Source organism: Nyctereutes procyonoides, unplaced genomic scaffold (assembly GCF_905146905.1).
Source record: "Nyctereutes procyonoides isolate TBG_1078 unplaced genomic scaffold, NYPRO_anot_genome, whole genome shotgun sequence".
Taxonomy (NCBI): Eukaryota; Metazoa; Chordata; class Mammalia; order Carnivora; family Canidae; genus Nyctereutes; species Nyctereutes procyonoides.
Genome location: NW_026575020.1, coordinates 30,352,066 through 30,366,562, shown reverse-complemented (window position 1 = coordinate 30,366,562; position 14,497 = coordinate 30,352,066). Strand labels below are relative to the sequence as shown.

The window sequence follows — 14,497 nt, the reverse complement described above, 5'->3', positions numbered from 1 at the left end:
GGCCCTCCATGGGAATGTCAGGTACAGGCCGAAACAGTCTCCAGGTGAGGGCTAGTCATTATTTTCCGCGTTCACACTGGGGTAGGGTCTCGAACGGCATTTGACAAGTCAGGGCGTTAGGGCCCTGGGCTTCCCGGCTGCGTGAGGGCGGAGACCAGGGAGACCCCAGTGAGGGGTCAGTACTGCGGTGGCAGCAGCGGCGGTGGCGGCCAGGTCTGCCCCTGAGGTGCGGGCCACCACCTGGCCTGGCTCTGTCGAGCAGCATGGAGGGGGGGTGCCCCTCTCCGGGACCGCAGCCTGCAGGCCGGCCCAGCGGGAACCCCGCCGCGCGCCGCCCACCCCGCCCGGGCACCCCGGCCGTTCCCAGACGGGGGAGGGGCGGCGGGCCGTGAGAACCAGCCAGCGGCCGGGCCGCGTGGGAAAGCGGGGGGAGGGGCGGCGGGGGCGGGGCGCGCCTGGGAACGGCCCCGCCTGCCGGCTTTGAAAGGGCCACTCAGGACTCGGCCCCGGATTCAAAAGCCAACGGCTGCACCGCCTTCCCGCGCGCCAGGACGGGAGGGGGCTGGGGGCCTCCCACCTGGGGCCGCGGGGGGGCGGGGTGTGGAGCTACGGAAGCTGGGGGCTCGGGGGCCGGCGCGCCAGCCCAGCAGCCCTGCTTTCCGGCATCCTCAGGCGGCCTGGGTCTGTAGCTGCCCCGGGGTCTCCCCACTCAGCCGCCCTGCCCCACCGGGTCCCCAGCCAGGGGCACCGGGCCCCAAAGTGCTCCTCCAAAGGGTGATGACAGTCCGAGATGGGGCTGGGAGCCCGGAGGCCTTCCTGGAGGAAGTGACGGCCACCCTGGGGTGCAGACCAGGTGGAGGGGGTGGGAGCTCTGGCAAGGGGGGATGGCGGGGCAGAGTACAGGGCAGGGGTCCCCTGCCCTTCCTCCTGCCTCCTCCCGGGGCCACTGAGTCAGGCCAGGAGAGGCGGCCCTTCCCACCCCCCACCTGTGCCTTGAAATGGGTTTTCCAAGATGGTTGGTGTGAGGCGGAGGCTCTGACTCCCGCTCTGACTCCTCCCCCCCTTCTCAGAGCCCTCCATTTGCCACCCCCGCCCCACCTCCAGGGAGGGGTTCAAGGTCTGTCTCCCTCTGTGGGGTGCTTCAGAGGGTCGGTGGTCATACCCGTCTGCCCAGGGGCAGGGCCCCACATTCTAATCTCTATGCTCAATGCTTGGCTCCCCTCAGAGCCCCTGGGGCACTCCCCTGGGGCATTTGCTTGTCCTGACGGTACTCCAGGTACTGCAGCCCCTCCTCAGGAAATGTGGGAGAGCGAGGGAAGGAGACATACCCCAGCCTCAGGGTGCCCTGCAGCACCAGCTGATCATCTGCTGGTCCCTGCCGCATTGGGACATGGACAGAGCCATCCCTGTCTTACAGACCCTGCTTTGTCTGGGGGTCCCAAGGACCCTCCCCAGATCCAGTCCATGGCTGCCCATGGCTGCCTCTACATACAGCCCCAAGGGGCTGGCTAACTCTTGCCTTACACCCTGAGGCCAGCCAGTTGGGCCTGTGTCACCTCCCATGTCCAGGGTCGCATGGACAGTGGGTCTGCAGAAGTCAGACCGGCTGTCTCACCCAGGCCCCACAGCCACCCACCTAGGGGCCCACTGCCCCCTGGCTCCTGGGCCCCACTCCTGCTTTGGGGCTCCGACTGCCCCCGCCCCCTGTCAGATGCCTGTCAGGCCCCTGGGCATTGGTCAGTCCCCTGCAAGGGCCACCAGGTCCCTGAGAAAGCAGCTGTGGGCAGTGTAGGAACACAAGGCGGGGCTGCTGCCAAGAACACTATTTATGGACGCTGAAATTTGAATTTCGTATGATTTAGCTGCGGGCTGTGGTGCGCTGACATCAGGGTGTGTGTCTCAACCTGCCACTAACCCCAGCCCTGGCTGTGGGGGGCCGAGGCGGCCGCAGGGTCCCTGAGCCGAGGGCGTGTGCTGCTCTGGTGCCCCAGCCCCAGAGGCACAACCGCCCCCCCCCCCTCCAACATCCAGAACCCTGGGCCGAAGAAGGCCCATCATCGGGGCTCTGTCCTCCCTGCTTCCCACACATCGGTACAGGTTGCTGGGTGGCAGGTTTAAGAGCCGGCCTTCCCCATGTCCAGCTGGTGGTTCTGGATAGCTCCATGGCCCCGGGCTTTGGGAAGTGGTACCATGCCAGCAGCCGGCGGAGGCACAGAGCAGAGGTACAAGGGCCTCGGGCCCCAGAGACACGGCCATACCCCCAGACCTTGTGTCTGTGGTGCCAGGCGTTGTCTTACTGTCCGAGAGGTCAAGGACAGCCACCCCAGATGATGACACCGAGAGCCCACATGACCAGTGTGGCCTGGCCCGGCCTCTTCCACATCTGGCTATCAGTTGGCCAGTATGGATGACACTCTGGCCCAGGTGGTCCTGCCTGGGGGGCCAGCGCTTGCTTGGGGACCTCCCTGCCTGCTATCCTTCCCTCAAACCCAGTGGCCTGTCCTTAGCCTGCAGCAGCTTCCCAGGCCCAGGGCACACCGCCTGACTTGGGGCCATGGTTGTGACTGTCCAGGCCGCTAACACTCTGCTTGCTGAGTGTCCGTACACCTGTGGACATCTACACCCCAACCATGGACGGATCCCTGTGCATGTGCACTGGTGCTCTGTCCCCTCACACGGCCGTCAAGGCAGCAGGAAGCGCCTTGTGGGCTGGTGCTCATCCCACTGTGGGTGCCTCCGTACCCTCTGAATTTCAACTTTAAGTGTGTCAAACCCTCCAGAACGGACACGTGAATACTCTGCCATCAACATTCAGGGGGTAGTCAGAAGAGCCCTGTCCAGAGGGGACCCCAGATCGCTGACGTGGAGGCCCATCAGAAGCACATGATCACTGACCACTGGATCCCGAGGCAACACAGACACGAGGGGAGGCAGTGCCCAGCATGAGCTGCACTGGGGACTCACATGCTGACCTCGCCAGGTGCTGGCCCAGAGAAGCCTGGGCAGGTCTCAAGGCCACAGGCATAGGATGGGGCTTCAGACCTCCTCTCAGCCCAGGGAGGAGTGGGCCAGGGGCAGCGGGCCTACTGTGGACATGCATAGGTCCATTTGTGGGGCCCTGGGAGGGTGAAGGTCTCTGGGAAGTGGGCAGTGCCAGCTGACTGCCGGGCGGGGCAGCCCTGCATCAGTGTCAAGGATGCAGGTGTGACTGTCACCTGGCCCGGGAGTGCCAGGATCCCTCCTGAAGTGGCTGGGGTCAGGTCAGGGGCACTGGAGGCCAGGGTGCTGCCAGGCTAGTGGGGTCCTTGTCCTCAAGCCTCAGGGGACCTCTGCTGGGAACAGAGGCCAGGCTCTGGCTGAAACCCAGGGCGGGCTTCTCTGGGAGGGAGGAGGGCAGGGGGTAGCCCCACAGGCTGCACGGAGAACCTGGGGGTGGCCCACCCTGCTGTCAGCCATTGCCCTGGCTTGCGTCCCGGGTCTGGGGGCGCCGGCCTCCTTTGCTGCCAAAACCTTGAGGCCTCAGGACAGCATCCCAACCCGCCAGCTACTCCCGCTGGCCTCCTCCTGCAGCCTCAGACCGCAGGCCGGAGTCTCTGCCAGCGCAGGGAGGCGGCCACCCCTCCTGTGGCCTTTGTGCCTGCATGACCCTGGGGGCGCCGAGTGTGGGAACAGGGCTGGGGGCCATGGAGCACAAAAGCTGGGGAGGGGCGGGGTCAGCGGCCACTGCCTCTCTTCCTATGGGTCCCTGGTCTGCAGTTGGTGCCCTGGTCAGCCCTGGGTTCTAGGCGTGGGTGCCGGGGGTGGCTACCCCGGGAGTCTCGCTCACCTCCCCAGGCCCTGGGAGCCCCCTGCTGGCATCCCTCCCCTGTAGAGGTCAGCCTGGGCTGGTGTCCACCTCTGTCCCAGGGCCCTTGCCCAGCCCCGTGGCCTCCTGCAGCCCAAGGACCAGCCCCCCCCTCACTGCAGGCTTCTCTGTGACCCCACACCCCCTCCCTCTGGGGGATCCTGCAGCCAGTGCTGCCTGAGACCCCAAGGCAGAGTCACTGTCCCACAGAGGCCTCCCCTCCTGGGTGCCCACTTCCGGGGCCCACATCACTGACTCCCAGGACGCTCCCCCACTTATACACGGGCGCCACAGCCTGCTCCCCACCACAGCAGAAGGGGACCAGAGGGACAGTAAAAATAGACATTATGCCTAGCCATGTCAGGGGTTCGTGCTTGTGCTTTTTTTTTTTTAACTGAAATTTCTTTGATAAAATATTTTCCCATGGTGGACGGCACTGGGAATATCCTTTCAGCGGATGTTCCTGATGGACAATCCCAGGCCCAGGTCGCCAGTTTCAGGGATCATGGTTCTGCCCACCATGTGAGACCCCCTAGCCCTTACCCACCAAATCCCCGCAGAGGGCCCGGGGGCCACCGGCCTCCACCCCAGGGTCTGGCCCTCATGTGATGCTCTGTCCTCACATGCAGATGCTCCAGAAAGCAGACCCTGGTGCCTGGGGCACAGGCCACGTGGCGTCAGGTGCAGGGCACTCGGGTGAGCTGTGGCCATGGACCTCTGGCCAGGCACCTGGCCCACCCTTCTCCCTTTTCCCCCTCTTCCTGCCTTGGACCCCAATGCACCAGTCTGGGGAGCAGCCAGGCTCACTCTGGGAATGCTCTATGTGTCCAGTGGGCTTTCCCTCTGGGAATGGCACTAAAATAGCATGAGGCAGGGAAGGAAAATGGAAAGTCGGCCTGGCAGTGGGAGGTCTCCAGGGATACAGCCAGCTACCGCCCGGGGCCAGGGGCAGTGGAGGCTCTGAGCCACCAGCCAGGGAGTTCAGGCCCCCCAGGGCCAAACTAGGTCAGTCCTGACAATGACACTCTCTGCTGATCACCGGGCAGCACCTCTTGAGGTCCAGAGGGGCCGTGAGCCAGCAGTCACAGGGAGCTCGCGGAGCCGGCCCAGTCACCATGTTGTGCCGCCCCCACCCCGGCTACCACCCTGGAGTGTCCAGTGTGTGCTGCTGTCCACCCTGCCCGGCCCCGAGGACGGCACATCCCCCCGGCACCGGGCTGGGCATAGGGGGGGCTGGTGTTCAGGACGAGGTACTCAGCCATTCCTGGCTGTTGCTCAGGCTTGAGTTCCTGGGGTTCAGGGGGACACTGTGGGTGGCGGGCTCCAAGAGCACACAGTGGGAATGTGGCTGGAGGCCCACCTGACCTGGTGCTCACGTGCAGTAACCGGGGATTTAGCCTGAGAACCTCGGTGGGGACTTGGCCTGAGGCCTCAGCACTAGTGTTCACTGCCACATGATAAGCTCAGCCCTCCTACCCCCTCCCCTGGTGAGCACACTGGTCCAATGCAGGAATCCTGTCCCCTGGCACCGGCCCCGTAACGTAACGCTGGTTTTTCAGGCTCCTCAGGCTCCTTCATGGGCCCTCCTGAACAGCTACCAGCCACCCAGCGAGGGTCCCGCCCTGGGGCACACCCAGCACACATTTTTCTGGAGCTGAGCTCAGTGGAGGCCACCGGCTGGAGGGCTCTCCGGGCCCTGTGTTGACAAAGGCCCATCAGGGGCCGATACACAGCCTCATCCCTGTGTTCCCACCTGCTGCCCATGCTGTGGCTAACCCTGGCCAACAGCCACATACACAGGTCCCTGCTGGGTCCCCACCCCACCCACTCCAGCTCTGGGCGTCCTCTGGTCCTAGGGTGGCCGCTCTCTGCAGCCACATGGTCCCAAATTGAGGGCCCTACTTCTGTCCTCAGCAGCTGGCCTTGTGCTGAATGCGTGTGTCCTGCCAATACGGGAGGCCCCAGATGAGCAGTGGGTTGGGGGCCAAGGCGTCCCCTTGCCCATGTTCCTGTCCTCTGTGTCCCTCCCCAGTCTGGAGGGCCTGGTGCACGAATCAGACCCCACGGAGCTCAGACCCACTGGCCAGGGGCAAAGCCTAAAACCTAGGAACCCAACCACATCCTTAAATTATATTCTGCATCTTCTCTTGCTTATATCAGGTGCAGGCCCAGCAGTGGCTCCCGGGTCTCCCACCTCTCTACCCAGGGGTCTCTCTCTACCCCTCCTACTGAAATCAGAATAGATACCAGCAGCCCCAGAGCACCCCCACCGGCCCCCACGGGCTGTCTTCTTTCCTGGGGAGGCAGAGTGGCCACCTCTCTGGCCTGGGCACTGGCCGGACCCCCTTTTAGGGCGGGTGCTGCTCTGCCTCTCAGCATTTCAGCTGGCTTTATGCGGCACCCTCCAGGTGATCTCAAACGGCCTGCATCCTGCCACCTGGCAGGGCAGGGGTACCCTGGGCCCGTGGGCTGCAACTGCTGGGCCAGGACGGACGGAGCACACACAAGATGGACGGGGCAGGGAGGCCGTGGACGTTCTTCCCTCGCGGGCCTGAAGGAGGTCAGGCTGCTCCCCTGCACGAGGTTTCCCGGGGCGCCAGTGGGGGGTTTCCTCCCAGCTACCCAACTTCCTGTTTTCTCAAGAAAACTTAGCAGCAGAGGCTCTGAAAAGCTCATTAAAATGCCTCCCAGGCATCCCGGATGTCCTGGGGTCTTTACAACACTTGTCACTAGAGCACAAAGGGAGGCAGAAGAGCTCACTGGAGGCAAAGGCCCCTCCCCGCCACCCTGTCAGTGCTGGGGGGGTTTGCACAGATGGGTACCTGAGGCCCCGCCCTGGCCTCCAGGATCTGGATGAAGCCTTCTCAGCCCTCTGGCCCTCTCTCTGGCTTGGCCCTCTTGTGCACCCGCCCAGCAGTAGCAACGAATCTGCCCGGTCCCCCTGCCTGGCAGTACACCACCCCTCCTGGCACCGGGGAGGTGAAGCCAAGCTTCCACCAAACAGTTGGGCTTGAGGAGGTGCTCCCGGTGGAGCTTCAGCATGGCTCCAACCCCAAAATATCCCCAAATAGCCAGCACTCTGTACAAGGAACCCCGGGGGTGCTAGGATGGCCCTCTGCCCACTGCCCCCTGCAGAGGAGGCCCCACCGGAACAGCCCACCCCAGCCTGCACCCCCCCAGCCACACAGGCTAGGGCTCAGACAGTGCCCCCAGGCGCCCCTCCCAGCCCAATCAGCAGACAGTACCTAGGCCCCAGACTCCTCTCAGACCTTCACCCTGGAATCAGCCACCCTGACCTGGCCATTGCTTCACCCAGACCTTTCTCGATGTCAGGACAGTCCCAGTGGCTATCTGTGGTGTGGACACTGCCCTCCGAAAATGCGCACCCCCCCCCCAGCCAGATGCAGCTTCTGTGGGCTCCCTCTCCCTCCCCTAGAAGCCCTGTGGGAGGCCGGCCCTGGACTGAGGAGGAAATGGCCAGATGGAGCGGACGTCCCATGTGAACTGCTCCCTGGCCTTGCCAGTCCCAGTACCCTGCCACCTCCTGGCCCCAGTAGGAGTGGGTGGAAGAGGAGGAAATGCCACAGAGAGGGCAGTGGCGGTAATGCTTGCAAGAACACGTGGCCTTTGCTGTCCCGCCATCAGCCAGGGACATGCCAGGTTTCGCCTATCACAGAGTGACTGGCTGACAGCCCTAGGGCTCACAGCCCGGCCCAAGGCAGCGACCCACCTGGCACACAAGGACTCACCTGGCAACGGCTGAAGATGTCTGCATGGGTGACACACACGTTGAAATGCTTGAGCACGGCCTTCGCCTGCTGCCGGGCCTTGAGGGAACAGTCCACTGAGAGGCAGCGCCCAGCCCCGACCTGGGCCCGGAGCTACACAGAAGCATGGTTGCTGAGCTGCAGCCACAGAACCCAGAGCCTCTCCAGCACCCCCTTGCTAGCTCAGCCCCCACTCCCATCAACCCCATGGTAAGATCCCAAGGAGGGGTGGTCTGAGGGCCAGGCTGAGGCTCCCTGGGAAAGATGAGGCTCAGGTGTGAGCTGTCTTTGGGGCCCTCACCTTGTGGTACGGCAGCCCAGATGTCAAGATGATTCTTCCCTCCTGCCTGGCAACCTGTGTAGGAGGCAGATGGGCAGGTGGGGCAGGTGAGGGGTACCCTAGCCCCCATCTTCCTTAGGCCCCTCTCTGTCCCCCAGAGCTGCCTCGGCCTGGGGCCCGAGCAGCCATCAGGATTCTGCAGCCCATCCTGGGCCACAGCTTTGTTCTATAGATTTGGTCTTAGAATCATACAAACATTTTACATAATTTCAAACAAAAATTTAATTTAAAAGCAACCTCTAAAAATCCAAAGAAGGTGAAACAAATGAACGGCACAGAAAGAAGCATTATGAGGGACGTGAAAGCACAGTAAATCGACCGCATGTCTCCAGATACTATGCTACAGACCAAACATAAAGTCCTGTAGTGATCCTACTGGTGGTGGTAACACTGGCATTGTACTTGGAAACGTTCATGTGTGAACTGTGACAAAAACAGCTTATGCTTGTGTTGGGTTCAGTGGAGAGAGGTGAGGTCTGAATTAAAGCTAAGGAAATTACCCCATGGCTTCAGTCCTCAATAGAAAGCTTCACTATGAATTTCTTATACATATATATTGACTAGTATTTCATCACTCTGGCTATCACAAAAGCCCAGAAATAAGACCTAACCCTATAGCCGGGAGCAACCTGTGGCCACACTGGTTTCTAAATAGGTAGAAAGGGGACTGGGGCTTTTTTTGAGAAATAGCTGATTCCAGGGCTAAGGCAGAAAGTTGAATGAAGCTGGAATGTCTCAGTGTGTCAGAAAACAAAGAAATTATCAAAGTCCACAAGTGTCACAGCAAAAGGACTCACAGATTGGAGGGGTAAACCTACAAATGAAGCGACAGCGGTTGTGCACAGAAATGCCAAACAGGGCTGTATCTGGCACACTTCTAAACAATCACTAGTTATCTTTGAAGAATTCAAGAGACCACTCAAAATTGTAAGAGCTAAAACTATAAAAATTTTAAAAGAAAACATGGCAGGGGAAATGTCATGGCCTTGGATCTGGCAGTGATTTCTTGGACATGGCACCTAAAGCACAGACAACAAAAATAAAAATAGAAAAATTGGGCTTCATGAGAATTAAAAACTCTTGCACATCAGAAGGCACCATCAAAACAGTAAGAAGACAGCCCACAGAGTGAGTGAGAATATTTGCAAATACTGTGTCTGTTCAGGGATTAATACCCAGAATATAGAAAAAATTCCTACAACACAACAACAAAAAAACAATTAAATATGGGTAAGGGGCTTAACTAGATGCTTCTCCAAAGAAGATGTATGGATGGCCAAGAAGTACATGAAAAGGTGCTCAACGTCACTAATCATTAGAGAAATGCAAATCAAAACCACAAGAGATGCAACTTCACACCTGTTAAGACAACTTTTTTTTTTTAAGATTTTATTTATTTATTCATAAGAGACACACAGAGAGAAGCAGAGACACAGGCAGAGGAAGAAGCAGGCTTTCTGTGGGGAGCCTGATGTGGGACTCAATCCTGAGACCCCGGGGATCACACCCTGGGCCAAAAGCAGACACTTAGCCACTGAGCCACCCAGGCATCCGAAGATGGCTTTTTTTTTTTTTTAAAGCAAAATAAGTGTTGGTAAGGATGTAGAGAAATTAAAGTCTTCATGCATTGCTAGGTGTAATAAAGTGCTATATTCACTGTGGAAAACAGTATGGCAGTTTCTCAAAAAGTTAAACGTAGAATTACCATATGATCTAGGAATTCTACCACTAAGTATATATATATATCCAGAACTGAAAGCAAAAATGTGAACAGATACCTGTACACAAGGAGAACAGTAGCATTATTCACACTAGCCAAAATGTGGAAAGAACCCAAGTGTTCCAAGTGTCTATTAACAGATGAATGGGTAAACACACATGAATTTATACAGCTTTAAAAAAGAAGGAAATTCTGACACCTGCTACAGTGTGGATGAACTCTGAAGACATCGTGCTGAGTGCAATAATCTGGACACAAAAAGACAAATAGTATGTGATTCTGCATATATGAGATATCCAGGGAAGTCAAATTCTTTTTTTTTTTTAATTTTTTATTTATTTATGATAGGCACACACAGAGAGAGAGAGAGGCAGAGACACAGGCAGAGGGAGAAGCAGGCTCCATGCACCGGGAGCCCAATGTGGGATTCGATCCCGGGTCTCCAGGATCGTGCCCTGGGCCAAAGGCAGGCGCCAAACCGCTGCGCCACCCAGGGATCCCCGAGAAGTCAAATTCTTAAAGACAAAGTAGAATGGTGTGTGCCAGGGGCTGGGGCTGGGGGCTGGAGAATGATGGTTTAATGGGGACAAAGCCTTTGTTTGGGATGATGAAAAAGTTTTGGAACTAGATAGTGGTGATGGGTACACAACACTGTGATTGCCCTTTTCTAAAAAAATTTTTTTAAAGATTTTATTTATTTATTCATGAGAGACATAGAGAGAGAGGCAGAGACACAGGCAGAGGGAGAAGCAGGCTCCATGCAAGGGGCCTGATGTGGGACTCAATCCCGGGTCTCCAGAATCACGCCCTGAGCCAAAGGCGGACGCACAACCACTGAGCCACCCAGGCATCCCTGTGATTGCTCTTAATGTTACTAAATTGTACACTTATAGTTAAAATGATCAATGCTTTGTGTATTTTATTATAAAAAATAAGAAAAAAACAATAAAGCAAGTGGTTATTTTGTAGTGAAAACAAATACACATCTATGTGATGAATAAAATAAATGAACAACTGAAGTAAACGTGAGGAAAGAACCAAATGAGTGGACAGTCAAGAGAAAATACAGACTATCCACACGGAAATGACAAAGGACTGATGGGAAACGTCTCAAAGCAATGACAGACACTAAAAAACAATGTATTATTTTCAAATTTTTGTCAAACTACAATTATCAACCCAGTAACATTCACTTTTAGAAGAGAGAAGGCATAGAGATTTTTCAGGGAAAAATAGCCCCCAGTGAAAGGATGTAGCAGGGATCCTTGGGTGGCTCACCGGTTTAGCACCACCTTCAGCCCAGGGCGTGATCCTGGGGACCTAGGTTCAAGTCCCACATCGGGTTCCCTGCATGGAGCCTGCTTCTCCCTCTGCCTGTGTCTCTGCCTCTCTGTTTCTCTCTGTGTCTCTCATGAATAAATAAATAAATAAAATCTTAAAAAAAAAGAAAGTTGACTTGTTCTAAGATCCTCGTATTTAACTTCAGACAATGTTAACTCAAATATAAATGTTAAAGTTTCTAGGGTAATTTCTAAAAGAATGGAAGCAGAATTTTTAACTTTCAAGTTAATAGAAAAATAGAACAAAGATAAAAAAAAAGCTACAAGAATGTTAATAAAGGGGAAAAAATAACAGAAAAAGTGGGATCAACAGAAAGCACAAGTCAAAATAGTACAGCTAAACCCAAAGTATATCAGCAGTTACATTAAGTGTAAACAGACTAAACTCATGATCTGAAAAGCAAAGATTGTCAAACTAGACTTTTTTTTTACATTCAGCTAGAAATAATTCATAAGAAATATATAATATATAAGGGTAAAAGAAGGTTGAAAGTAAAAAGGTGAGGAATGATATATAAATACTAAGTAGAGAATGCTGGAGAAATGATGTCAATATTAGTTAAAATAGACTTTATGGCAAAAAGCATTATCAGAGCCAAAGAGGCTTACCTCATAATTGTAAAAGATTTCACTCAACAGGAAGAAATAAGAATTCTCAAAATATATGCATATGCACCAAATAACACAATTTAAAAACATATAAAGCGGGATCCCTGGGTGGCACAGCGGTTTGGCGCCTGCCTTTGGCCCAGGGCGCGATCCTGGAGACCCGGGATCGAATCCCACGTTGGGCTCCCGGTGCATGGAGCTTGCTTCTCCCTCTGCCTGTGTCTCTGCCTCTCTCTCTCTCTCTCTCTGTGTGACTATCATAAAATTAAAAAACAAAAAACAAAAAAAATATAAAGCAAATTCTGACACTAATATAAGAAGAATTTGATGAACTCACCATCCTAGGGGACTACAGTTCAGAGAATTAAGCAAAAAACCCCCACAAACAAACAAACAAACAACCAAACAAGATATAGATTATTTGAGCAGCACGTTAATTAAGCTTGATCTACTGAGTGTGTGTGCATGTGTGTGAGAGAGAGATGGAAATAAGCATAATTGGAGGAGAATATGTATCCTTTTATAATCCTCATGGAATATTTATAAAGGGGGGGTCATCTACTTGGCCACAAAGCAAGTCTTCAGAGATCTCTAAATTGGCAGATTATAGACTATGCTGCTTGACTACTATACAGTTAGGTTAGAAATCCATTTTATTTTTTATTCATTTTATTTATTTATTTATTTATTTATTTATTTATTTATTTATTGAAATCCATTTTAAAAAGGCAGCTAAAAAGCTCCAAGACTTTAAGCTTTCTGAAATTGAAAAACAGCCTTCTAAGGAACTCTTAAATCAAATAAGTAATTACAATGGGCACTCAAATGTTATTAGACCTATAAAATAGTAAAAGTACTACATACCAAAACTGATGGAATGCAGTGAAAAATAGCACTTCAAGGAAAAATTTATGGTCTTCAATGTTTACATCATAAAATTTAAAAGGCTAAAAATTAAGGAGCTAAGCACTCTGCTTGGAAATAACCCCAAAAAAAGCAAAAGGAAGGAAATGATAAAGATAAGAGTAGAAATTAATGAGATAGAAAACAAAAATGCAATAGGATCAACAAACCAAATGCTCCCAATTTGAAAGGACTTATTAAATTGACAAATCTCTGCAAGATCAAGAGAAAAGATGGAGCACAAGTATGCACCAGTGAGAGTGGAGTGTGAACAGAGCCACACACCGGGCAGGACTCACAGAGAGAATACCAATAGCCGCACGTATCTGGAATGGTGGGCAGGATGGACACATTCCAGAGAAAGACAGAAATTACCAAAAGTGGCTCAAGAAGATGCAGACAGCTAAATGATCCTATAATCATTAGATGGAAGAGAATCAGCCCAAGAAACTCCCTCCTGTTAAACATCAGGCCAGGAAGCCCTGCAGGAAGGCAGCCAGCACTGGAGGGGAAGATAATTCAGATGTTCTTCAAAGTTGCAGAGAGAGGGATGGCTCCTCTGCTTGTTTACCCGGAGGCCGGAGGCCAGGAAAGGAGGTGATGGGGGTGGGGGATGCGCTCCTGCTGAGCTGCCCTGGTTCCCAAATAGGACTGTCCAGCCAGAGCCAGCGGTGCAGGAAGCGGGCCACGTGTTGGGCCAGGCGGTTTGACCCAGAAGCGCAGGGGGTCCAGGCTAGAAATGCCAAAGTGGACACACACGAGGGGCCAAGCCCCATGGGCATCCCAGCAGCGGCAGATGTGCACTGTGCCAGGGCTTCTGGGCCCCAGGGATGGGATGAGACCCGTGCCCCTGCTGCTCCCAAGTGACGTCTACAACTTGGACTGGACGTGACAGGAAGGGCAAAAAGCAGAAACTGGAAGGTTTGGAAAGGAAGGAAGGGAAGTAATGCCACTCAAGGTGGCACGGCAGTCAGGGGAGCCCTGAGGAACACACGCCAGTTCTGCAGGACTGAGGACAGTGGGACAAGGTGTCCAGGGAGTGACCCACGCCGAGGCTGGGTCCCGGGTGAGTTGATGACATGGTACAGGGGCTCGTGGCGAGGTCGCACCCCATGTCTGAGGTGGATGGAGGCCCCAGAATTACAGATGTGTCGCCACCTCCCATGATGCATGGTTGGCGCAGGTCCCAGTGGAGCTTTGTACCCGCCTGCACTCCCCCCACCCTTCAGATGCCACAATGAATAGCCAAACCCCCCAAGGCACTGGGGGGTACGCGAGCTGAAGTCCGCCAGCACCCGGGTCCCCCCCACTCAGCAGCAGGATCGGCACAGAGTCACGCTCAGGCCCGGACTCAGGGTCCCAGGAGCCCCCTGCTTGGGCTGCAAGGACACATGGCCGTGGGCGCTGTGTCTCTGTCTCTTGGGAAAAGCCGTGGCTGCCAGGTGCCTGAGGTTGGCCCTGAGGCTAGGCACATGGGCACCTCTGCTGGGCCAGCGCCAGGACTGCTGATGCCCGGACAGAAGCACAACACCCCCCTGAGGCCTGTGAATCCTCGCACGCAGGCCTGGGTAAGGGCCTTGTGCCGCCCGCCTCCTCACAAGGCCTGGCCCAGAACAAGGTGCCAACAGCTCATGAACAGGAAAAGAGGCTCCACTATGTTGATCGCCAGGGAAGAGCAACTTAAGATACGTGAAATAGGATTTCACAGCAACAGGCCTGGCGACATGGTTGGGCTGACACAGGTGGTGACGCCGCCGCAGGAGAGCCTGGGGCTGGCTGCCTGTTCTCTCTGCTCCGAGGCTGCGTCGGGGCAAGCAGAAGCTCTCTGTCCCTCTGCGGCCCAGAGCGGGAAGTGCAGTGCCCACACCCGTTCCTTCCTTTGCCACTTTGCCTGGCTCAGCCAGAGCAGCCAGCTGCTCCCACGTCCTTGTGCCTTTGCTAAGAATGTCCTGGGGCAGTGATGTATGCTCACCC

At 55.1% G+C, this 14,497-nt stretch overlaps 1 protein-coding gene across 5 annotated transcripts in view; it reads right to left on the bottom strand.

Moving 5' to 3' along the window:
• Positions 1-14,497, bottom strand: part of EXD3 (exonuclease 3'-5' domain containing 3) — a 76,459-nt gene that overhangs the window by 10,907 nt on the left and 51,055 nt on the right. For all 5 annotated transcript variants that reach the window (XM_055330837.1, XM_055330864.1, XM_055330847.1 and 2 more), the window contains 2 exons: positions 7,913-7,966; positions 7,594-7,725 (listed from right to left, as the gene is read on the bottom strand). In XM_055330837.1, the coding sequence (XP_055186812.1) occupies positions 7,594-7,725; positions 7,913-7,966 (186 nt within the window). The remainder of the gene's footprint in view (positions 1-7,593; positions 7,726-7,912; positions 7,967-14,497) is intronic.